General features: G+C 39.6%; 3 protein-coding genes and 1 long non-coding RNA gene across 17 annotated transcripts in view; 2 read left to right on the forward strand and 2 right to left on the reverse strand.

The window, feature by feature from the left end:
* Positions 1–1142: 1142 nt before the first annotated feature.
* On the reverse strand, positions 1143–3982 carry pgp (phosphoglycolate phosphatase). The gene is made up of 2 exons (XM_067487516.1): positions 3088–3982; positions 1143–2177 (listed from the first exon to the last, which is right to left on the reverse strand). The coding sequence occupies exons 1-2, from the start codon at positions 3683–3685 to the stop codon at positions 1852–1854; spliced, it is 924 nt and encodes a 307-aa protein (XP_067343617.1). The 5' UTR covers positions 3686–3982; the 3' UTR covers positions 1143–1851.
* A 905-nt stretch (positions 3983–4887) lies between these two features.
* Positions 4888–6857, reverse strand: zdhhc4 (zinc finger DHHC-type palmitoyltransferase 4). The gene is made up of 6 exons (XM_067487515.1): positions 6734–6857; positions 6559–6632; positions 6264–6442; positions 5758–5883; positions 5374–5618; positions 4888–5284 (listed from the first exon to the last, which is right to left on the reverse strand). The coding sequence occupies exons 1-6, from the start codon at positions 6854–6856 to the stop codon at positions 4988–4990; spliced, it is 1044 nt and encodes a 347-aa protein (XP_067343616.1). The 5' UTR covers position 6857; the 3' UTR covers positions 4888–4987.
* Positions 6783–25554, forward strand: part of grid2ipb (glutamate receptor, ionotropic, delta 2 (Grid2) interacting protein, b) — a 48076-nt gene continuing 29304 nt past the window's right edge. For 9 of the 10 annotated variants that reach the window (XM_067487500.1, XM_067487503.1, XM_067487506.1 and 6 more), the window contains exons 1-5: positions 6783–6922; positions 8738–8885; positions 11681–11934; positions 12079–12408; positions 13179–13333. In XM_067487500.1, the coding sequence (XP_067343601.1) occupies positions 11689–11934; positions 12079–12408; positions 13179–13333 (731 nt within the window). In that variant the 5' untranslated portion in view covers positions 6783–6922; positions 8738–8885; positions 11681–11688. Of the gene's footprint in view, positions 6923–8737; positions 8886–11680; positions 11935–12078; positions 12409–13178; positions 13334–14687; positions 14973–25554 lie in introns of those variants that run through there. The other variant, XM_067487508.1, reaches the window with a different exon arrangement.
* LOC137105385 (uncharacterized) lies at positions 18611–25368 on the forward strand. 5 transcript variants are annotated; one of them, XR_010911802.1, is made up of 5 exons: positions 18611–20147; positions 21443–21558; positions 22400–22592; positions 22756–22851; positions 23393–24304. It is a non-coding gene; the product is annotated as an uncharacterized lncRNA (long non-coding RNA). The 5 variants fall into 5 exon arrangements; XR_010911801.1 differs by having other exon boundaries at positions 18614–21558; XR_010911803.1 differs by lacking the exons at positions 18611–20147; positions 21443–21558 and adding an exon at positions 21995–22135.

Genomic DNA, 25554 nt, shown 5'->3' on the forward strand with positions numbered 1-25554 from the left:
ATGCAATTATTTGCAAATTGTTTAAAATGTATTTTTGATTTGATTGTAAAAGACAGCATATCAAATGTTGGAACAAAGAAATTAGATTTATTTATTTATTTTACATTTGCTCATTTTGGAATCGAAGATATCTCAAAAAAGTTGGGACAATAGTATGTTTATTACTATGTTGCATCCCCTCTTAACACAACCCCCAAAGCCCCATAGATGCCGGCTTTTGAACTGTATACTAATAACAAGTCAGACGGTCCCTCTCCTCTTTACCATGAAGGATGATTTCCAAAAAGGATTTCAAATATAACTCGTCAGACCACAGTTTCCACGTTTCTTATAACTGGTTGATGCAGTGATAAACTTTGTTCATTGACAGTGGTTTTCAGTGGTGGTGTTTAATCCATGCAGTGATTTCCACTACACAATGTCTGTTTTTTGATTCAGTGTCACCACAGGGCCTGCAGGTTTTTTGACATTGATATTCCTCTGTTTTCTGACAATCTGTTATATATTGCCAACTTACAGTAGGATGAAGAAATCCTCATTCTTGCAATTGTGCATTGAGAAACATACTTGAGGCGTTGAACACATATTTTGTTGAACTTCATCTGTTTTTACTTCAGAAACACTGCTTCTCTAGGATATTTTTTAAATAAACCTGACCTGCTGTCAGTTAACCAATAGTTTTTGATGTTCTACCAGGTTTTTTTTGTTTTGTGTTAAACTAGTTTTCCAATCTTTTCTTGTCTGTGTTCCAGCTTTTTATAGATGCGTTGCTAGCATCATATTGAAAATGAACATATTTCAACATTGGGTGTGTTGTCTTTAGATCAAAACTAAAGACTGACTTGCAAATACATGCATCTCTCTTTTATTTACATTGGGTTTGTTTCTTTTCATTTCCCTGTTCCCATCATAATATGTACACATACACAAAGGAATTGGCAGCTCTCTCCAGGTCAGACAATAGACAAAGAGGCAGAAGCAGGCGCAGCTTGGAAAGCCTCTCTCATCAGGTAACAGGTGATAAGCGATTCTGACTGCTGCAACATCCAGCCGATGACAGCCCAAGGTGACTTTAAGCAATGGATTTAGAGAGAAGTTTGCTGAGTTCACTTTGAAATAAAGCCACCAAGAGCAGAGGCCAGTGTGGTTAAGACTGTTTTATTACAGATTGGAACATTGTTTTCAGTGAGTTTGGGAGAAGTGGCAGAGAAACCGACATTAAAATTGGGTTCTTTTAAAACGTGTTTATATCTTCCGATGAAGTGACAAAACTAGACACCACTGCACATCATATGACGACACCCAATCTGTTTAGGTAAAATGAACAAAGGGTCACAAACAACTCAAGCTGGATGGAATAGTTCAGTCTCTTAAAGTCCAATTCTTTACTTGTAATATATGGAGCTTGTACCTGTTGACACATTTGTGCTAGTTTCCATTTTTAAATTTGACTTAGTTGCTTAACAGGAGATTGCATCACAGACACCTTAAGGGCATTTAAAAATAAACTCTTCTCTCTCTCAATAAAGGAACATGCACACTTCTCCACACATGTTTTAACAAAGTTACATTGAAACAATACTAGAAATTGTTGCTCATATTCTATTAATAATAATAATAAAGTTAGTTTAAATTTTTGTTTAGTGACAGGAATGCAGATAAAATCTAGATTATCTAGATTCTCTCCCTCCTGTCTCACACAATATTTGTTGTTGTAGAGATGATTTAAATCTAAATGAAAAATATTCCCTTTTAGGAGACCATGGACCCTGGGCAGATTCCTTCTGGTTTTCAGCAGCTATATGCACATTCGGTAGCTTCTCTTCAGTCCTAACAGACTTTAGAGCAGTCTCATCCCTGCAGAGCTGGAAGGAGGTCTGCAATGCTCTCTACATAATAATCTGGCACCATCCCCTGTCGCTCTGTGCAGCCACTCTTCTGATGCGCCTCAGCGTCTGCCAAAGTGCTTACTCCTGTGAGGGTGAGGAGGGTCTTCAGGCCGCAATTGGAGCCCAGCAAGATGTCGGTGTCGAGCCGGTCCCCGACCATCAGGCAGCGATCCCGGTCCACGTTGAACTTGGAGGCCACACAGTCGAACATGAAGTCGTTGGGTTTGCCCACTGTCTGAGCCTGACGCTGGGCTGCTGTTTCGACAGCCAGCAGAAGGCAGCCTGTACCTGTAGAGGAGGAGTGAGGATTAGGTCGGGTGCTTGTTACCCTACAGATCACAATGATTTCATTTTAAGTTCCTGTGGCACTTGAAGTTTCTTAAAAGGGAACAGCAGTAATAAATTCCTTAAGGATGCTCAGAACCAGTGTAACAAAGGCTGTAATATGATGACGTTTAGTCCTAAGTGTGAGCAAAGCATGAAAACACACAGGCCTCAATGAATATTTAAAGTCTGGAAGATCAAACCCCTGATGAATTCAGATTTGACAAAGTCCGGCAGAAAATTAGACATTATTTTCTAGCTTTTTTAAATACATCACAAAATGTGCAGTACACTCACAGTACACTGTTTTGGTGTACTTTCACTTGAGTTATTCATTTCCCACAGCCAACCAAAGGCAACAAATTGAGTTCAGCTGGATACAGGAGTTAAATTCTATTAAATTCTAATTTATTTGGTATATATATAGTCTATATATTATATATATAGTCTATATAATTCTGCCATCCCTTCCTTAAGTATTATGTGTTAAGCAACCCTTCTGAGAAGATTTTAATATTTGTGGTAACTTCTTTTTTGGATAAAGACCTTACAAAAAGTAGACAAATATCAGTTTCATAGGTTCTGCATCTGACTTTTTTGTTTGTTTTGTTTTGTATATGAATCGTAAATTTTGGAAGATTTGAATGCAACTGTGAGGGCATAATTGTGAATACTGCAATAATCCTGAGCTCTATAGCAAAGACTCCACCTTACAGTTTGAGGAAACTCTGTGTACTGACAACAATGGTTTTAAGATAAATAACTTCCCTTGGTATTTTTGGTCTGACAAAGTCAAAATGAGGCCTTGACCTGCACTGAACACAAGTGGTTGAGTGAAAGTGGAGATCCAGTGTGTAAAAGTGATGCGTGTTACCTGGGACGGCCTTGCCTCCCTCCAGAGGCAGCTTGGTGTCCCTGTTGGTCCCCACAAACAGACAGTCCTGCTGAGTCAGGTACTGAAAGGCTCTGTTCATCTTCATATAACTGAAGTATTCGTCAAAACCGACCACCACCGCCTTCACCTCGGGGTCCAGAGGCACGTTGGCCCAGTCGGCCTGTTTCCCACAGATGTGGTCAGGTCCCACCCCGGTCTGCTGGATCCCCACCGCCTCCAGCTCCTGCCTCATCGCGTTGCTGCCGATCAAGTACACTTTCCCCTCCAGTTTGCAGACAGTCTTCAGGTACATGGCGCAGCAGTACGCGGTCCCAAACACCTCGTCTTCTCTCACGTTGAAGCCCAATGTGGACATTTTCTCTGCGTACATCTTCCTCGTCTTGCTGCTGTTGTTGGTGACAAAGAAGACCTTCTTCCCCTTTTCCTTGAGCAGGTTTATGACCTGAGTCGCGCCGGGGACGGCCTGGTCCCCCCGCCAGATGACCCCGTCACAGTCAAACAGGACACTGTCCACGGAGTCCAGGAGTTGTTTTACCAGCGCGCCGCTCAACCGCGTGCATTTCTTCTTCCCGGACATGAGGACGGACTCGGTTCGGTTGAGTCTGTAGGCGCTGGCTGCTTCACTGTGCTTCGTCTCGTTAATCACCGGCTCGGTAACGTTATGTCCCGTCACTGCACGTTTCCCCAACCGGGACAAGTCACAGACCGTACGGCTGTCACAAAGCTCGGCAGTACTGTAGCTACAGACTCCAACCAAGCTTTACCTCCGTGACAAATGACGAGAGTTGCTTTAAATGCAGTGTTGAAATGTACCAGAGACAAACGTTGACCTTCCACTGAGTGTTACATCAATTCTTTCCTTAATGTTACTTCCGCACCGGCTTAAAGGGGCAGAGCCTTAATACACAGGCTGACTCTGTTCCGAGTCGTCACAGTCTTTATTTTGGATATTTCACTGATTATTTTAGGTTGGAAACAACAGCTGGGCAAAGCACGAGCATGTTATGGGATATTATGCGCCTCCTATGTTTTCATAAACAGCTCAGCACCTACAAAATTCAACATTGTCCATTGAAAAAAAACTCCTATGGGGCCTAAAGGTTAACAGAAGTCACAACCTACTGGAAATTGTATGTCTCACACACATCTCCAGATTTTAAATTCTGGTGTTTACATATATGCTATATGAATGGCATAAAACTTTAAACCGACTTCTAGCTCAAAAATGCCTCCAGATGACAAAATCTAAAGGGTTTTTTACAGTTCAGATGATATTTGATTGTTCGTACAACAGAGACTGTAGTCTCTTCCAGATTAAAGAAAAGGGATAAAGGACTTTAAAAGTAATATACACATACTCCCCAAACTAAAACCATAGAGATCAAGTTGAAAATTGGTGAAGTCTACCTTTAATGGTTGCTATAAGATAATAAAGGGATTAAATGTGGAGCTGTGGATAAGGAGGTAGGATGGGTCCACTGGTCGCAAAGTTGGTAGTTTGATTCCTGGCTCCTCCTGTTTACACCAACGTATCCTTCTGTGGCCACACAACGAACTCCGAATTTCTCTAGTGCCTTTCATGGCAGTTGGATCTTCATTCGTGTGTCCTTAATTTCCCCACCTGGATCAATGAAGTAGTTAAATTTCAGCGATAAAAGTATGCTATTTAATTTTAACAAAATAAATCCTTTTAACTGTTATCACCTCTGACAAGGACACCTCTGTCCAAACCATGACACTATGTAAGAGCCAGAAACCAGAGCCCAGAAAAAAAAAAACTGTAGTGTAAACTTTATTTCTCCAGTCAGCCTTAGTTTTCAGGGACAGAGAAAGGGATGTACAGTAAATGCAGCATAACAACAGAGGGCAGCATCTTTTTTCAGTTGTGTTTTTTCTTAGACTGTGGAGGGAAGAAAATCTCTCCCAGATTTCTAAGTAGCCCTCGGCTGTAGTGGGATCTTTTGGAGTGGTCTGGTGCTGGGCTATAGAGATGGTTTGCTGGAGCTGTTGTGTGACAGTGCTGACAAACGTGACCTCGAACTTTGTACCACTCGTTGGAGGTCATGTTGATGAGAGCCAGGTAGGAATGGAACAGGGCATAACCCGCCAGGAGGAAGAAGACAAAGACCACAAAGCCCAACATAAAAACAATACGAGGGAAGGTCAGGAACAGATGCTGGAAGGGGCAGAGAGAAAAGTTATTGCAGTTCAATGTGAGATATGAAATTGCAAACAATGTATAATGTCAGCAATCTAGAGTCTCACCTGTACAACAAACAGAGGCCCTGCTTGCTGCTGTTGGCCATATTCATCAATGTAACTGGCCCTAAGAAGGCCTGACTGCAGCACAGCATGAAGCAGCATGTCTCCTGTTAGCAGGGCAATGTCCCCTGCCATGGCACACATGGTGAACAGATAAAGCAAGAAGTAACGTGTGTTCTGAGCACCAATGCAGTTGTTCATCCAGATGCAGTGGTGGTCAAAACGCAGGACACATCTGTTGCACACCCCTGAAGTACAGACATTATTTTGTGTACCGTTAGCACTGAGTGTGAATTTTGTTTTCCTGTTCTATTGTGTTAACTGTCAAACCCAAAGGGAACAGAATAACATTTATAACAAGTATTTCCAGAATAAAAAAGTACTTACTGCAGTGTTTGGAGCGAGCTGGTTTGATGAGCTGGCAGGTCGGACAGGAGACTTCTGGGTGAAACAGCCTATTATCATATGGATAGATTTGCAGCTGGCCAGCAATTTTCTTCTTAGTCACTGTGCCTGCCAGATGAGGAGGGAAAGTCGAAAAATATAGCAGGTTAATATCACACACCACATAACCTGGGAACTTTATTCTGTCCAGAACTAACTTTAGGTGATTTTCTCTGTTTTTGTTAAACCAAAAATAAAATTTTATAATTTTACTTTCAATTGGATGCCATTATTTTAATCTTATTTGACATTGAAGTTAATACAAATACCTTACACAGCACAAGGTAGAGTAGTGACTGTGTCAATTTTAACATTAGGTATAACAGTCCATGAATTAGTCTCACAGAAATCTTGTATATGTAATAAAAGCTGGAGTGAGTCGGTATGTAAAAGCGAAACTGTTTAAGCACAGGCCTATGGTTTAATTCGGAAGCTAATATAACATTAACCTGGATCTCTTTTGATACAGAGGTAAAAGAAAAGGGTCTTGATGGCCAGCAAGATGTAAGGCACAGACAGGCTTGTCACAGTTGTGCCCATCTCCCGGCAGAAGCCAAACACCTCATAGGTGAACTCTGCACACACAGCAATCTCTAGCAGGATATGCAGATAGACGAATATATTGCTCCTGAAATTAGAAGCAAACAACAAAAAAGTATGGTAGAGTAAAAAATGTCAATATTCGATTGAATACATATGCAAAAAGTAAAACATACTATATACAAGCTTTATTTAACTGCAGACCTCTGATGAAACAGCCGGTGCAGGACCCACTGTAAAAACCTTTGGAGCCATTTGGGGGTAAACGGTGCAAACACCTGTGAGGAAAACCTGTCATTAGCTACACTGGCAGTAGATAAATTAGTCTCACAGCGCCACACAGTGTCATTTTGCGGAAATGCTGTTTCAGTTTTCTTACCTTTAGTAGGCAGTTAAACAGTGTGTTAAAGGGAGTTTGCTGCTGGCCCGAGTATTTATAGATTAGGACCATACATGCCAGCACCACCGCGACGTAGATGGCAAACAAGGTGAGGAAATCCATGTCTCACCTGGCAGTTTCAGGGAGACAAAACAACAGGTGATTACGCTGCAAAGTCTTCACGAGCAGGTAACGTTAACGAACTTAACAGGGGACTAAAGATATGTCACTCATATGTCATTTTTTATATTTAGTTGGAAACGAGTTTTAAAACTAAGTAAGATTGGATTTGTTCTTTTAAAACGACTCGATGAAGTTTACGATAGTACGCTAACCTACCAGTTAGCATTCATGCTATCAGTATTTAGCAAACCTGCTTTCTTTACTTCCTAAAGTCAGTTCATTTTCCAAATTACCTTCTATTCGAGGTTTCATATAGCTGCCGTTTAGTATTTTATCCTATGTCAACATAACTGGTTTAGTTTGCGTTATAGCCACAAGCTTCCTTTTAGGTCCATGCTCTGTCAACAGCGCTACTTCCTTAGCATCGGTGTGGCTAAAATCCAAGCTAACAGCTGCTGGTTGGGTCTCGTACACGACCGTGTGTGTGTGTGTGTGTGTGTGTGTGTGTGTGTGTGTGTGTGTGTGTGTGTGTGTGTGTGTGTGTGTGTGTGTGTGTGTGTGTGTGTGTGTGTGTGTTGTTGCAAATGTGTACTGTGTCCAAATATTGTTTATTTTAAATAAACACACTCTAAGGCATTCTAAACATTCTAAAACAATTACACACATTCCCTTATTTTTTAAAACATACATAAAAAAGAGAAACCATCTTTTAAGCAGTTTTATAATTTAATGGCAGTTTTCATGATGAAAAACATTTTATTCACTAATCTGCTTTCACGTATAACAGTCCCAGATTACATTCCCAGTCTTTGGTTTGTTAATAAGAAATGTGTCCTGTTTTCTGAATAAAGGGGAGATTCTATGTATATAAGCTTTTATCTGGATTCAAGAGGTATATTTATTCATTCAAAATGGTGAAAAAAGTGTCTAAAGCCGTTTCTTTAGTTAAAGAACTATCACACTGTAAAAATACACCAATACAAGTAAAGGTCCTGTGTGAAATATTTATTAAATGAAGTGCCCAAGGTTAATCAGAGCAGTGCTAAGTGCAAACTGTCAAAGTAAAAATTGTATTTGTCCCCTTGATGCATTTATTATGCTATTATATATTATAACATTACAGTATTATTGATGCATGAAACTGTAATTAGCATTTTAAAAGTGGCAACCAGATGCATGTAGCTAATTTCAACTATTTTGAATAGGACTGCAACTAGAGATTGGCTCTTGTTTAGTATTGACTAATCTTATGAGTATTTTCCTGATTAGTGGATTTTTTAAAAAATTGGATTGACTAACTTTGTTTCAATACATTAATTACTTAATTGATTTTTTTCTCAGCTGGACCAGAACACAGTGTATGATAGAGTGGCCAGTGACTGTAAACTATTCTATTAGGTACACCTGTACAATATAATGCAATCCAATAGCTCTGCCATCGATTCTACTTTTACAAGGTTATAATTTCTCAATTTTTAAGTTGAAACTGTTAGAAAGTTGATAATTCTACTCTCTCTGTATTATTGAAGTTGAAGTGGGTAGTGGAGTCGTACTGGAGTGCATTATAAAAAGAGGTGGCTCTGATGTTTTGGCCACAATCATTTTAAATAGAGCAATAAAGTGTCCTAGAACATAATATTTTTTTCTTTGAAAAGTAGTGGAGTTGAAGTATAAAGTAGCACCTCAAGTACAATACAAAACTAAATGTTGTTAGTTGCGTTCCACCTCTGGCAACGAGGTGCAGCTCATTTCTTATACTAAAGTCACATTGAAATCCGACTACAGAGTCAGACAGGTAGAATTAAGATTGTTGACCCCACTGTCTATATCCATAACTAACTCAGAATTGCTTAGTATTTTCTTTTTGTTGCTGCCCTCCAGGACTCCACACAATGCAACGTTGCATCACAAGACACCTGTTGGATCTTGTTGCCGACATGGCCAAGCACTCATATTACAGCTCACAGTGCTGGAGAGGGGAGCATTACTCAGGAGCTGGTGTGCACACCTATGGGTACTGTTTAAAAAGGTAAGGAATCTGAGGTTGTACTGGTGGGTCATCACTTTAGTTTTTATAGTATCTTTGGAAATGGAGCCATTTATGTTTTAATAATTTTAGATTAAATATGTTACTGTCATGTTAACTTTGCGGTAGTTTATTGACAGATTACTACAACTGATTTAATATCACAGAATACAATAAGTGTATCTCAGGTGCCATGTCAGTTTTAAATAATGTGACCTTTTTTTTAATTTCTCAACCTTCTCAAAGATGAAAGCAACTAATTACATTTACTTCTGTTATTGTAACTGAATAGCATGTTGTATATTTTGTAGTAGTCTGTCAGAAGCAATTGAGGAAACATGATCTGTTTTATTAATGTTCTCGTTTTAAAAACATAATGCAGTAAAATGCATTTTTAAAAGGACCTCCTTTAGACTTTACTAGAGAATATAGTATCTCATGACTCCGCACACCCACACAGTTGTGGTCACATAAGGTAGCACCAACAAACTCTCAGATAGTCAGGGAGAGTGTTAGTGTCAATCAAGCTTAACAGTCCAGACTCTAGGTGTAGATAATAAAAATAACAATGGCTGATTTCTATTTAAATGCTAAATTTTTAGGGTCCTGTTATTAAGCCTGCTTACTGTAACACCTGTGTTTCTCCAGCCATGACAAGTCAAAATGTCTTCTCCGAAAAAATTCACACTATACACACCTACACACTCCTGAAGAGAGGTTAGATTAGCCAAAGCAAGCGACAGCACATATGCAGGGTAGTAGAAGTACACAAACTTAATACCTAAGTACATGCTTAAAACTGCTCCACTAGCAAAAGAAGTATTACTTCAAATTCTAAAGTACATCTACATGCAATAAAATTAAAATACAAATGGAATCGGTATTGGATTTCATGCTGTTGCTTACCTGTTGCTTAACTCATTTACTGATTATTTCAGTACATAAGCTTCTGCATTAAAACATAGTCTTATTGTCACAGGGATCATGTGACATGGCTATGACACTTTACTTACAAGTAGTTGCATACCTGCAATTTTAGTTGTGTCTAACAAATGATTTTTACCTTTATATTTTCCTCGCTGATCAATCTACAGATTATTTTCATATTTCAAGATACTGAACTTTCAGACATATAACCCATGCTATGGAATAAAATATGTCCACAATAATACAGTAATTTATCCCTTACATTGACATATCACTTTAAAATACATACTCTGTAGCTTGAACACATCTCTGTGGCTCTACCATATTGGTTTGAATGTCCATTAAGGGACAGGAGCATGTGTTCCTGGACTAATAATGATAGGGGGTGGAGGAGAGCTGAAGATTCAGCTCATAATCCTACTAATCCCACAGACTAAGGTCTTAATTTGCCCCTGCTCCTTCCCAGTGGACTGAACATTTCAATGTGCTCACACACATGGACACACAGAATTCCAGGCAAGGAGACGCTCCAGTTAGTACTCCTCAGGCTGTCTTGCATTGATGCAGAGTGATTCTGGGCCAGGAGCAGTCCCTCGGAGAGCCACCTAGCCAAGAGAGGAGGAGGAGGAAAGACACACTGGTGTATTTATAGAAAAATGAGGCCTCACAAAACCCTTTTTGGAGAGAGAATTATTACGGAGCTGAGGTGCGCGGGTGCATGCGTCCCAGTTTTCTGATTAACACTGTGCAAGCAGGCTGGCCCTAAGATGAATCAGGGATGAGACACAGGACTAACTCTTTGACACACTCACTGAGAGACTGCGCTCGCTTTTCATGCATACTCACCCTTTGCTCACGAGGAGGCTGCTGTGGTTTCTGGGTGGAGGAATGGGGTTATATTTTAAGTTTGTGATCTTTTCTGTTTGACTTTGGGCTGAGGGGTGGTCAGGGGGGAGGAATCTTATTTTTTATTTTTTTTTTTGTACATGATATTTGTGACTAGCAGGTCACCTGTTATTTGAAGTTCAAGATGAAGAAGTTTTTGCAAAACAAAAAAGGCAGATACTCTTTTCGTCAGAGCAAACGGGGCTCTCGGTGTCCTCCTAAAGATTTCTGTAAGTCTTTTATCAGCTTCGTCCACTGTAAATCCTGCGGTGCTGTGGCATGTCCAGCAAATCATTAGGCTCAAGCTGCACTAGAGGGTTTATAGTAGATTTTTTTTTTGCAAAATCCTTCTGGTTCATTTTTGTCCTATTAGAGATGTTTTTGAAAACGGTCATATGTGAGTTAATTTATTCCCATTTAACTATGTCAATCCAACATTTGTCCTTCAAGTAGTTCTATATGTCATACATGCTTAAAACCCATCAGTATATTAAGATGTGTGCTCTCTTTCTTAATTCCATAATTACTATTCAACTTCGTTGGGTTAAAAAAAAATTTGAAGAACTTTTGTGAAGCTAATTAAGGTCACAATCACTGTGACGCCTTAATGTGATTGGTTGCTATGGAGTGTGAACCAGGTCAGGGACTGCTGAGTGTGTCATGGTTCAGGGTAGAGGGTTACAAAGCCACACACGATAGTATAACTTGAGACAGGAGATAGCAGGAGGGAGAAGAGAGAGGGCACAAAAAGGATTATTTGACGTAGTGGTGTTTTTGCAATGGCAGGAGATTTAAATGTTTTGGCTGCACTGGGTAAGGTTTTCTGTTTAATTGCATGTGTGTTTATCTTACATTTAGCATGCCTCTTAATTCCATCTCAGATTTTTGTCTCCGCTGAAGCTCCAAACTGCATGGGGCTCCTTTCCTACCATCTTCAAATCTCACATTCTCATTTCCCCACATCATCTGTCCCCCTCTCTCTTAAGTCCTCAGCATGCCGTCATCCAACCAGGGATGGCCTGAGGATTTTGGCTTCCATCTGGGTGGGAATGGACCAAGCTACATCCTGTCTGTGGAGGAAGGCAGCAGCGCCCACCTTGCTGGTTTGAGGGCGGGCGATCAGGTCCTGGAGATCGAAGGCCACAATGTGTCGACACTGTGTCCGCAAGCTGTCATCGCCATTGCCCAGACTCAGAAGAACATTCCTCCTAGCATCGGAGTAGTGTCCCGCATACAGCAGGTCTAACAAATTTTGATACCACAGTTGTGGATAGCGCATATGTAGGTTAATGCCTGTGACATTGCATACCAGGATATAGTTCCCTGTAGGCGCAAATAGTTCCTCACACTTTGACGCAGATCTTTAATGTTTTTAATGTTACAGATGGACATAATACCAGGTCCAGATGGCCGTTTTGGGTTCACTATAGTTGGAGACTGTCCCTTGCTGGTGGAGGACTGCTCACCCTGCTCTCCGGCCGGCCGCGCAGGCCTCAGGGCTGGGGATTATGTTATGGAGGTCAACGGTATCCCTGTCAGGCAGCATGAGACAGCCGCAGCACTTATCAAGGCCTCCCAGGGGAGGACACTCCGCCTGGGGGTCCTGTGCCTCGGCCCAAGGCAGAAAAGCAGCATTAGTATAGAGGACAGTCAGGTGGGAGGCGAGGGGGTGAGACTGGATCGCAAGCACAAAGCTATGGAGTTCAACAGGAAGGTATGTTTAAGTACACTGTCGCTGTGTCTTGGTCACTTTACGCGGCTCGTCCAATTAAACAGCGGATTCAAAATTACTAGCACAGTTTTGTTTTTGTTATGAGCTGTCAGGTTGCCAATAAGATGCGTGTGTCAATCAAACCCCATCAGAAAGTCTTAATGAAGGACATAGGATGTTTTCTTAAGGACAGGGTTCATTTTATATTTGCTTAGTTTTTTGCTAATACCTCAGGATGTATATTAGTCATCCACAACATTAACACTACCGGTCTTAATAATGTCAAGGGGCCACTCTGGGCACTTTGTAGGCAACAAAATGTGATTCACTGTGGGCAGAGGTGGTACCGCCAAGTACGACACAGGTATTGAGCACATTATCTACGTATTGCTTAAAACACTAAAGTAGTACGTATGAAAATAATGCATTTTAAACAATAGGTTTTTCTTGTTTTTAATATTTTTATAAAGTATTATAATTGCCAGGTAGTAGTATTGTTGTTGCTAAGTGGTGTATAGTAGTGGTGCTAAATCTTTCCAACAAATTTACAAGGGACATTTTATACAATGCACAGGTTTAACTGAACATTCAAGACTAAACTCTTTAACTTAAGAGCTTGGTTTTGAATAGAGAGGAAAAAGAAAAACAAGACACAAAATCTGACTCAAGCTGAAGTAAAATAGGCCTGGGTAAGGCCATTTTCTTCTGCAGGTGAAGTGTTGTTATGGCAACAGTCTGTGAAACATCTTGTTCTCTTGTTTATTCTCCATCAGGTTGAGCAGATTTTAGGTGATGAGCCCGAAGTAAAAGAGAAACTCTTCGCTGTGCTAAAGCAGTATGCAGCAGAAAGGAGAGTTGAGTGGTTGGCGTCTGTGCTGCCAGAAATACTTACTACTGATGACCATCAGCAGCTCATTTCCAGCATCAGGTAAGCGCCAGACTTTTGTGCTCCTGTTACTTTGAACATAAGGGAAAGATCACCTGGCAGCACAAATGCATTCATGCTGATAAAGTCACTATTCACTGATGAATGTTTTATCTGAATACATCCAGCATAAGCTGGATGTGAACAGTATGTCAGGCCTATGCTCTGTTACCATATGTTATTTCTGTCGGTCACTCCTCATGTTTCTTGTCATTTGGAGCTGTCAGACTGTCCATAAGAGCCCAAATAAGCCCCAAAAACAGAAAATGCATCACCTTGTTTGACAAAACCTGGGATCTAAGGACATACTGTACCAATCAAGACAATTAGCTTTGCAATTAAGGATTTTGCAAAGACTCCAGTGTTTATTGATTATCAACACTGCTCTCTTGGCTTTTTATCAAACACTCATAATTTTCGAGTTCCAGTGAAAAGTACAAAAACCCACAGGGATTTATTTCATAATGACAACGAAGAAAAGCTTTTCCTGTTGCTCATTCTGTTGCAGGATGGCTTGCGGGGGGTCTCACTCACTGCCAGCTGTTATAAAGCTGCGCCTTAGTTTTAGTTGGTCCCCATGTGTCACCCAGGGTAAATCCACAGCAAGCTCCCAAGTCACTTAAAAGTGTCATCAGTGGTGTTAGTGAAACTGACAGGCTTTACTGACGTGCAGGGGCCCAAGTTTTAGCAGTAAATGAGGATTGGCAACGACGCGTGCATTCACAGCATGGAGTTGTGTGTGATGATGAGCCACAGACAGATTTAGTTGAGTGCTCGCTTCATGAAAACATCTTTTAGTACAGGTGGCCATGCTGCTCTCTCTCCACACTCCCCTCAATAAAAAAAACCTGGAGGTACACCCAACAGGTTTTTGAAAGCAGGATGCTTCAGATGAAATAGAAAAACACCAGGCAACGTACTACCGAAAACCTTTCAGATAGCCTGAATTAAATACTGGCTACTGTATGTGCCAAAATGATCAGCAGTCCTGCTTCTCCCTAAATCCCCAAGACAGTTTGTCCACAGATTGCACTCCCTCCACAAGCAGAGCCAATAAAACTGTTTATTCTCTTACTACACTGGCTTCCTCCACTACTACTACACAGCCTTCAACCCTTTTTAATGGTAATAATAAACTGTAAGAAAGGTTTCCAACAGTATGAGGTCAGTGCTGAGGCAATTTCGTTGTGAGGCGACAAGATTTTCCTGCCTGGAATTGGTCATGAATAATTCAAACGCCATCGACTGAGGGCTCCTCATTGGTATTTGTATAATAATGGACACTCCTATTTGCACGAGCACCACTACTAAAATTAAAACCATCTCTCTGTGGTTCTTCTCTCCTCCAACCATCTCACAACTCTCCTACCACTCCCTCTCTCTGTTTGTTTGGCTGTGATGGATTTTCTTCTCATTACTGTCAGAGTAGAGGCTCTTCCCTGCTCTGTGTGAGCAGTTACCATTTTCCCTTGACATTTGTTAAAGACAGCATCCTGCATGCACCAAGGTCCTCCATATTCCTCCTCAGAGGCGCAGGTGTGTCTGGTATTCGGCTCACTAGCGCTATAGGTGCAACTTGTGCTCACGTTTAGTTCTTTTTTTTTTAGCTATGATTGACAGCTGAAGCGATGAATTGTCTAGGGTGAGTTTAAATTTTACTCCATTAAGGGTTTTGTGCAATGTGCTATGTTTTTTTTTTAGTGTTGTTGTGCAATATGTGTTGTGTGTGTGTGTGGGGGGGATTTGGTCATTTTATTATTATCTTTAAGTTTGGTACCTGCGTTTTTGACATGGCAAAATCAGTTGGATGTGAGTAATTATTTATTATCTGATACAGTCTGAGAAGTCTGCTGTTTATGTTTGTGATCAGATGTTTTTATCTGCAAATATGCATTTAAGTTGATGTGATGCCACCACACTATGACTTGGATGCCTGACATAACAGGCATCCAGTTGAATAGCTGTTATGTCTCCGTATGAGGAGTCTTCTGCCACATATTTGATGCAGTATAGCCTGTTTGAATCTTATTTTCCTGTATCATACTAAATCTGAGTTCACCTGCCTCTGAAAATATTTTCTGTAATATTTGGTGCCTGCCAGCTCTTGGACAGGTAACATTGTGGTCATAGAGATTTGTTTAAAAGCACTAATCTGGCTAAATGTGAAAGCTGTTCCCTATAAAAGAATAAGCCACAATACTGCAGTTCATGTGCGTGCTACATGCACTGGTTTAATTATTTGGAGTCAACTTATCCAATATTATTGCCTTTTGGTTGCTGTCCAGCAAAGGCTACACAGTCTTACTTAAAAGGAAAACTGATTGTTCAAGTACTGGCAAACAAAATGTAAGGTTTGTTGATTTGTTCATTCAAATCCAGTAACCATATTATTTTTAATCATTATTCTCCTGGTTATGTATATAACTTTGATATTAACCACTACAAGAGAAGCTGTTAGTTTGTTACCTTGGAGTTTCTTGTGGTCTCCTGGATTACTACATACCTTGCTCATGTTGTGATTGTTATTGGTCGACGAATCCTGGGGATAAAGTTGTGCTCAGTGTTCTCTATACAGGATGTGTCTGACAGTCGACTGGTGGAGTCAGAACATTTTTTAGAAATTTTTTAGTAAGTCTTTAGAGCTTGGTGACCCTCAACAGCTCTCCTGCTATGAATTTAGCATATACGTATCTGAACAGTGGAGTGGATAAGTCTGAACACAATTATATCGCTGTTCCTGGACACAGACTAGCAACCCTATGATGCTCATATAATACTTTTAGAATGCCACTGCCTTTATCCCTAAAGGTGCAACCCACCACTGTGATAAGCCTTTTGAACCTTTTTTTACTGCACATGGAATTGCATCACCTGTAAATGTTCTTAAGATTGACTTGCCTGCAACTGCACCACATCTGGACACTGAAAATGAAATGAGGTCTCCTCTTTGTAGTTTTCTGCCTGTCATTCCTCCCTTTAGAGAAATCTGTCCCTTCCTCCCTGCTTGCCTCTTCTTCCACAACCCTCCTTCAGATAATTATAGATCTCTGTTCTTTATAAATGAGGTCAAATCAGAGCACTCATTTAGTTTCCAAGAGTTGATATGGAAAACTTTTTGTGATGAGGTGGCCATTTCAACAGACGGGTGCACATTTCGAGGTGGATGAACATCTGCATTGATAAAAGCATAATAGTGACAGCACGAGTCACACACACAGTTACCCAGACAGGTATTGAATGTGTGTGAGAGACTGAGACATACTAGCACTGTGATGTTAATAGATGACAAATGGTGAAGCACAGATAGCAAACATAGAGGCACTGTGTGGGCTGCTACACCTACATTACATTTATTTATATCTCAGGAGTCTGCTCATTGTAGCCAGTAGTCTGCTTAGGCAACATTGTCTCGGGTTGCAGTACGTCTTGAATTTGATTAGAATCAGAACCTGCAGGCTGAGAATATGTAACTTACAGTAACTGAGCAGATTTGTTCCAGAATGAGATGCCCACCATTTCCTAAGACACCCACCATTACCTAAAAGTGACAGCCACTGTAAAACACGTGATGGTGTATGTTATTTTTTCAAGCATTGCAGCTAAAACTACTGTATGAGCAGTTTTTGTATCATTGTATCATCTTTCAGGTTATTCAGCAAAATGTTTGCTGTCTCTGCACTTATGGAACTGAAATCAATATCTACATGTCAGACAGATACATAGGTGTCCATATTATACTCTTTTCCATAATGGGTTTATTCATTTTCCAGCTGAAATAGCACTCATGCATTCTAGCATATCTGCCAAGGTCTCCATTTTAGTTTATTGTCGATTGTGTTTCTAGCTGGAAACAATTACGCCTGGTGGTTTTGATATAAATATATATGGTTTTTACAAAAATGCTACGAACAGATAAATGCTGATGTATCATTATGGATTAGCCAGCTGTCAGCGCAGAATGTGGTTTTAGGCCAATTAGTTGTACTTTTACTTAAGTAAAGAGTTTACTTGTGTACTACTACCTCTGCACACACCGTGTCACATTTCAGTGTGTATGGGGCTGTGTAGCTGCAGACTCCTCAGAGTCGCCATGCTGACCCTTGTCCTCCATGATATTCCTAAGACCACCAGTATTAATGTTGTGGCTGATCGGTGTAAGGAATGTCATCTGTAAAATCGTAGTCAATAAGTAGAATTATTAAGAATTTTATTGGCTGTTTCAATGATATGGCACCATAGTGGAGCCCTTTAAAGTTAGGAAATATACTTAGTTGAAGCAGGAGGCGAGGGAATGTTGTCAAAAATAACAGACTGCTTCATCGCTGGGTTTTGGTTTGTGTTGTGGTGCTGAATGGAGAGCTCCTGTAGGGGAGGGTAACAGCATACACTGCAATCTGCCACAGTGTACTTTTTTATCCAACCACTGGGGGTCAGATATTGCTTGAAGTACATGAAGTCTCCTCTGTGGTATTTATACTTTGGAGGCATGAACAATAAACCTGTTTAGGCACTAAGGTTTGAGGTCCTCTCTCTATAGGCCAGTCTGTACAGCAACTGCTGAGGGAATATCTAATGTGCAGCTTTTTCATAAAGAAGCTTTTTGTAGAGTATATTTTTGCCAAGTGTAAGAACATCACAGGGCTGGAGTGGCTCTATATTTACCTGAACACCTATTAAATGCCTTAAGTGCTTAAACAACTCTCGATAATGAAATGAACAGTATGCAGCCCCTTTTCTTTCTTCTCTCTGTGCATAAGGTGTGTCCTAATTACTTCATTTAGCTGTCAAACGTGTTTTTATGCAGCTTAATTAGCTTCTTGTGGACATGTGCAGTGGTAGCTTTTGTCTCTCCCTTGTCAGTGTGTCCGTTGCTAATTATTGGACTGGTGCTTTATTTCACAGAGCACACTCCAGCCTGTCTGCTTGTGGCTGATTCATCTGGTCTGCAGATCAGTAGCGAATCAGCAAGTCAGAACACAACAGACTGGTGTAGGTGGAAATCAAAATGGTTGTTTGTGCAAAACTGTGTGTGTGCTCCACACTCAGTTGGATCTCAATGATCTTAATGGTTCTCTTTTAGTTCCATTAAATAGAACGGTCTGAAATTTTCACATTTCCTTTGGGTCTGGATTAAAAAGACATGGTGTTAACATATGTGACATGCTGTTTGTTTATACTGTGTAGGCTACTATGGGCATGTACGCTCTTTATTTTCCTATGAAAACTCATATTCCTATTTCTATTAATAATTTAGATGATTATGGATAATTTATAGTGGCCAGTGTGATGAAGCATAATATTTTGTGAAATACGCTTTCTTGTCAAGCTTATAGATGGGAAAGAGCTCATACTGTATATGTAGGCTAAAGATAGAAAGGAAACAGATAACCAGAAGTCAGTTATCTTGGTTTAAGATATAAAAATTGGAAACCGCTAACATGGTTCGGTATGAAAGTAGCATTTTTCTTCATTGTGTACTTTTCAATGATGTATGTTAGAACCACTAACCACCAAATACATTTCCCAGGAAAGCAGGTTGATTGCTGTTTGTGCAGACTGTAAATACAGGTAGCTTTTGAAGTTTGAAGTTAGGTGTGTGTGTGTGTGTGTGTGTGTGTGTGTGTGTGTGTGTGTGTGTGTGTGTGTGTGTGTGTGTGTGTGTGTGTGTGTGTGTGTGTGTGTGTGTGTGTGTGTGTGTGTGTGTGTGTGTGTGTGTGCACTTGCAATTCTTACTTGGTGAGGCCCAGTGGCAAGGAGCCCACCAACAGCGTGGGGCCCAAAGCCTTTGTGGGGCCCAAAATGCTGGGCCCCACAAAGATTTCATTCAAAAAGCAGCTCAGGAGCCTCCCCTAATGTTGCTCTTGCTTTTTTTTCATTTGGCCCACAAGGTCAGAAATTTTGGAAAAGTGTGTGTGAAGTGTGTGTAAAATTTATCCTCAGTACTGCCAACTAGTGCTAGGGGCTTGGTATTGCAAAAGATACACACTTTCGGAAGTGTGTAACATTTCAACCAATCAGAGTACAGCCCTGATGATAAGAAGACATTTGATTGGCTACTTCACCGTCACCGTCACCAATTTGGGATACACGCCCATTTCCTCAAACCACAGAATATTGTGCCATTTACCAGTATGAAAACTTCATGAAGGGAGCAGGTAGGTTTCTTTTCTGATTTTTTTTTTACAGTTTTTAACTTTTTTATCCTCTGCATAGTTGCAAGCAGGGTACAAAGTGAAGTTGTAATATAAATTTATAGTTGCTAAAGTTAGCTACAGCATGTTGGCTGGTAATGTTAGCAACACCATACTACCTTCTAATGTTAGCTATGTTATAGCTTACAGCTTGTAAAGTGATCTATAGCTCGGTAGCTACTGCTGTAATGTTATAGATACATATCTAGCACATTTTCTCTGAAGGTTAAAATACAATTGATTTTATAAGATAAGATATTCATTTGGATCGTAGCTAGATGAGATTAGTTGCCTTTAAGGCACGTACGTCACACATGTTGTACATCTACATGTCACTAAAATCTTACTTTTAAACTTTCAAAATACATAAAATTACATGTATGACAAATATTGATCCATAAGGAAATAAAAGAATCAATCAATTTGCTTCAAATCATGGGAAGAGGCTTTTTTGTTAAAGGATCATGTTTAGTTAGAAATACATTGAAAAGAAATACATGCTGAAAAGACCCACACTGTTGCGGGCTTTGAATGCACCATGACTGCAGCTCGGTGAAGACCGCATGCTTCTTTTGGACTAAACAGGACAAAATCACTACGGCAGTAATACAAGACAATAAAGAAATGTAAGTCAACTTATACCTCAAATACTATCAATGCTAACAAAGAGCTGGTAATGAGCGTTTTTAACTCGTTTGTAAAGTGCCATCTCATGCAAGATGCTAGCGTTAGCATTAGCGCTAGCATTAGCGCTAGCATTAGCGCTAGCGTTAGCTAAGTAAATGATAACACTGATAAAATTGTTCGGTGTTTCTTCAGGACAATATTCACTTGGACTTTAAGGGGTGGGAACTGTACTGCAAATGGGGGTAGGAGCAAATTTTCCCCTTTTTGAAGTACAAGTACGTAATATTTATTATGGTAATGTGTAAAAATTAGTAGGATTCAGATTTTGGCCTAGCTCAAGGGGATCATTGAGAAGTAGAGGGGAAGGTGATGGTTTTTAGCTGACTTTTTTCACTTCTTTTTATTCATTATCCACAAATAACCTCATAAGTTTAGCCTGCTGTGTAAAAAAGAAAACTCATGACAAAAAAATATATTTTTACCTTGGTCAACAAATTAAATTTTACCTATTAGAAAATAAATATGACAGCTTTGATAAAGATAGATGTTATGTAATATTTAGAATGCCATTTATATAATGTGTGAATCTGGCATGTCACTTGTGCAAAGGGTAGGTAAATAATAAATATTAGATTCTGTTTGTTTATACTGTCTCCATGTCAGAAATAAGTTATAAATGGCCTAATCAATACATTTTAATAATGATTTATGTGTATAAATGCATACAGTTCTCTCTTCTTGGAGATGAATCCTCCTACCATTAAGCTCCAGGATTTTCATAATATCTTGTAGAAAGCACTAAAGTCCTCCATATATAAAGATGATCCTGTAATGATAACAGTAAAATTAACGCTGGAACATAACCTTTACTTAATTTACATTAAATCCAATTTTTTTGCTGTATTTCATTTATGAAAATAGTTTTATGTTAAATGCTGAAATCCCTGCTTTAATGAAGTAATATGTTTCGCTAGGTGTCCTGAATAAACCTTTTGTAGATCATCTTTGGAACATTGGATTGTTGGGTTCTCTTCTCTAAGCATCACAGTAGTTTTTTCCTATCTCAAGGAATATGGTTAGGAAAGGACAGGTTAGCAAAGAAGGAGAGGGAGTAATTTGTTTGACTATTGTTTGTTTGAATATACCTCATGTTTTATATTTATGGTCTGCTATTTTGAATATTCCTGGGTTTCTGTTGAGCAATCTACATAGACCATATACCATGAAATATTCAAATACTCAGGTGATTAGTTAATAAGATAACTTGTGTTATGACTTAAAAACTGTTTCACAGAGCCATAATGAGTAAACGGAACTCAAGACTACAGCCTGCTGAGGATGCAAAGTCTTACATTCAATCTTCAAGGGACAAGCCTGGGTTTATAGAAAGATATATTGACACTAACAAAGGTAAGGGATAGCAGGTCTTTTACTTCTTTTCCTTTCGGCTGCTCCCTTTCAGGGGTTGCCACAGCGAATCATGTGCCTCCATCTAACTCTATCCTCTGCATCCTCTTCACTCACACCAACTAACTTCATGTCCTCCCTCAGGGATAGCAGGTCTTTTACTATTACTATTAATTTCATACATATATTAAAGCAAATATTTATGCTACATATTAGAAACAGATATATATTGGCATTTCCAGAGAAGCCATTGTGCTGATACTCAATAGGTCTAGCTGTTGGTTGTAAAGGAAGTAGGCTATACTCTTTCTTGTTATTGTTGCACCACATTTAAGTGACAAGAGGTGGGTCATGCTGTATGTTAAAGGTTAAGACAGCTCATTGTTTCTGTTAATCAAATGTATATCTAAAATAACCTTATAGGAAGAGGCGTGTTCGCTAGCCAGCCCGTCGACCCAGGTGCTTTTGTCTTGGAGTACAGGGGTCAACTTATATCAGTGGAAGAATGCCAGTCAAGACACTACACAGAGATAGAGAGTACATTTCTGTTTGAATTTGAGTGGCAAAATCATCACTGGTGGTAAGATTATAACAAAACATCTTTTGAAGAAATGTAGAAAGTCTTTAAGAGCTGAAAGTTTCGAATAGTTGATGAATTACAAAAAGAAGGAGAAATCTTATTCAAGCTATCACTTCTAAGTATTGATATTTTAAACTAGACTGAGCCAGTCTAGAAGTTTCTGTTATCACACATTATTTATGGTTCTTAAATATGTTTACACTGTGAAGCCTGATTTTTGTAAAATAACTAACATTTGAATGTTTTACCTTTTATACCTTTTAGTATTGATGCATCCAAGGAAGATGGCTCTCTTGGAAGATTAGTAAATGACAATGGCAAATCTCCAAACTGCATCATGAAAAAAATCATAGTAGATGGCAAGCCACATTTGTGCCTCTTTGCAGTTAGGAAAATAGAGATAGGAGAGGAAATTGATTACAACTATGGTGATTCAAAATGGCCATGGCGTAAAAAGGTGAGTTGGTTAAATAGGGCATACTAACTTGCGTGTGAAGTTGTACTGACTAATGTAACAACTTTTATATTTTTCCATTGTTTTGTAACTTTATGTGTGTATCCATGTTCTTTTAAGATTAAGTGATATCCCTAAAAGTAATTATTTTTCATCTGATTTCTAGGTGAAAAACAAGAAGGCCCCTGCTGTGGTAATTGGGACTTCCCCTATACACCATCCTTCCCATAAAGATTCAAAAACAGATGATGCCAGTTCAAAGGTAAAGTAGTAATACAATGATGCAAAAAATACCTGACAGCTGAGCTATCATAGACAAAATCTTCCTAGTCTTTCCCTCATGGGGCCCTCCTGCATCCAGTTAACCTAAGTGACTCATAGGCTCATTCCCTTGTGTTTCTAGTCTTCCACTTATGGGGCCCTCAAATAGTCAGTTAATCTTACACACTCAGAATTTTAAAGTTTCTCCCCTTATGGGGTCCTCCCGTATGGATCTAATTTATAGTTATTTTACATCATTGCCTTAATACCTGCCAGGGTCAAACCTCAAGTTATTATAGTCATAATGCTACACCTCTTTAGGGGCTTCATGTTTTCAGAAGGTATTTTGAATGTTATCCATTGCATCCACTTCTATGCTGTTGTCAGTCATGCAGAAAGGCCATAGCATGTGGTTATTTCTTTATGCTAAATGCTGTTTTAGAAATAGCTGACAGCTAAACAATATTAGACAACTTGTGAATCTGTAAAGAACCAATGTCTGGCAGTTCTTGATGTGCTTTTGATTTTGGTCTGAATACCAGGTGGAAAACAAGCAGACTCCTGCTTTGGCAGTGGAGACCGATACATCCCCTATAGATCATCCTACGAGTGAGGATTCAAACAAAGATGATCCCAGCACACAGGTAATAAAGTAATGCACACACTAGTCACATAGCTTCTTTGTTCACCTGTACTTTGTGTAATTCTCATATGAAGATAGGGACTTGTTCACTGCTCTTCCAAAAAAGCTTTTTGATGGATAAGAGTAAACCTGACAAATCTTCCTAGTCTTTCCCTCATGGGGCCCTCCTGCATCCAGTTAACCTAAGTGACTCATATGCTCATTCGCTTGTGTTTCTAGTCTTCCACTTATGGGGCCCTCAAGTAGTCAGTTAATCTTACACACTCAGAATTTTAAAGTTTCTCCCCTTATGGGGTCCTCCCGTATGGATCTAACTTATAGTTATTTTACATCATTGCCTTAATACCTGCCAAGGTCAAACCTCAAGTTTTTATAGTTATAATGCTACACCTCTTTAGGGGCTTCATGTTTTCAGAAGGTATTTTGAATGTTATCCATTGCATCCACTTCTATGCTGTTGTCAGTCATGCAGAAAGGCCATAGCATGTGGTTATTTTTTTATGCTAAATGCTATTTTAGAAATAGCTGACATCTGAGCTATCTTAGACAACTTGTGAATCTGTAAATAACCAATGTCTGGCAGTTCTTGATGTAAACCTGACAAATCTTCCTAGTCTTTCCCTCATGGGGCCCTCCTGCATCCAGTTAACCTAAGTGACTCATATGCTCATTCGCTTGTGTTTCTAGTCTTCCACTTATGGGGCCCTCAAGTAATCTGTGAATCTCACACACTCAGAATTTAATAGTTTCTCCCCTTATGGGGTCCTCCCGTATGGATCTAACTTATAGTTATTTTACATCATTGCCTTAATACCTGCCAAGGTCAAACCTCAAGTTATTATAGTCATAATGCTACACCTCTTTAGGGGCTTCATGTTTTCAGAAGGTATTTTGAATGTTATCCATTGCATCCACTTCTATGCTGTTGTCAGTCATGCAGAAAGGCCATAGCATGTGGTTATTTCTTTATGCTAAATGCTGTTTTAGAAATAGCTGACAGCTAAACAATCTTAGACAACTTGTGAATCTGTAAATAACCAATGTCTGGCAGTTCTTGATGTGCTTTTGATTTTGGTCTGAATACCAGGTGGAAAACAAGCAGACTCCTACTTTGGCAGTTGAGACCGATACATCCCCTATAGATCATCCTACGTGTGAGGATTCAAACAAAGATGATCCCAGCACACAGGTAATAAAGCAATGCACACACTTAGTCACATACTTTCTTTGTTCACCTGTACTTTGTGTAATTCTCATATGAAGATAGGGACTTGTTCACTGCTCTTCCAAAAAAGCTTTTTGATGGATAAGAGTAAACCTGACAAATCTTCCTAGTCTTTCCCTCATGGGGCCCTCCTGCATCCAGTTAACCTAAGTGACTCATATGCTCATTCGCTTGTGTTTCTAGTCTTCCACTTATGGGGCCCTCAAGTAGTCAGTTAATCTTACACACTCAGAATTTTAAAGTTTCTCCCCTTATGGGGTCCTCCCGTATGGATCTAACTTATAGTTATTTTACATCATTGCCTTAATACCTGCCAAGGTCAAACCTCAAGTTATTATAGTTATAATGCTACACCTCTTTAGGGGCTTCATGTTTTCAGAAGGTATTTTGAATGTTATCCATTGCATCCACTTCTATGCTGTTGTCAGTCATGCAGAAAGGCCATAGCATGTGGTTATTTCTTTATGCTAAATGCTATTTTAGAAATAGCTGACATCTGAGCTATCTTAGACAACTTGTGAATCTGTAAATAACCAATGTCTGGCAGTTCTTGATGTAAACCTGACAAATCTTCCTAGTCTTTCCCTCATGGGGCCCTCCTGCATCCAGTTAACCTAAGTGACTCATATGCTCATTCGCTTGTGTTTCTAGTCTTCCACTTATGGGGCCCTCAATTAATCTGTGAATCTCACACACTCAGAATTTAATAGTTTCTCCCCTTATGGGGTCCTCCCGTATGGATCTAACTTATAGTTATTTTACATCATTGCCTTAATACCTGCCAAGGTCAAACCTCAAGTTATTATAGTCATAATGCTACACCTCTTTAGGGGCTT

Source organism: Channa argus, chromosome 20, assembly GCF_033026475.1.
Source record: "Channa argus isolate prfri chromosome 20, Channa argus male v1.0, whole genome shotgun sequence".
NCBI classification, from domain to species: Eukaryota; Metazoa; Chordata; class Actinopteri; order Anabantiformes; family Channidae; genus Channa; species Channa argus.

What these genes read in the sequence shown, in the direction of transcription:
- zdhhc4 (XM_067487515.1), bottom strand. Translation starts at nt 6,856, where the DNA reads ATGGATTTCCTCACCTTGTTTGCCATCTACGTCGCGGTGGTGCTGGCA. An exon ending in CACCGGCTGTTTCATCAGAG is followed by an intron (nt 6,443 to 6,558) that starts GTCTGCAGTTAA and finishes TTCTAATTTCAG; the next exon opens with GAGCAATATATTCGTCTATC. An exon ending in GGCCTCTGTTTGTTGTACAG is followed by an intron (nt 5,285 to 5,373) that starts GTGAGACTCTAG and finishes TGCCCCTTCCAG; the next exon opens with CATCTGTTCCTGACCTTCCC.
- pgp (XM_067487516.1), bottom strand. Translation starts at nt 3,685, where the DNA reads ATGTCCGGGAAGAAGAAATGCACGCGGTTGAGCGGCGCGCTGGTAAAA. An exon ending in GGGAGGCAAGGCCGTCCCAG is followed by an intron (nt 2,178 to 3,087) that starts GTAACACGCATC and finishes CCTCCTCTACAG; the next exon opens with GTACAGGCTGCCTTCTGCTG.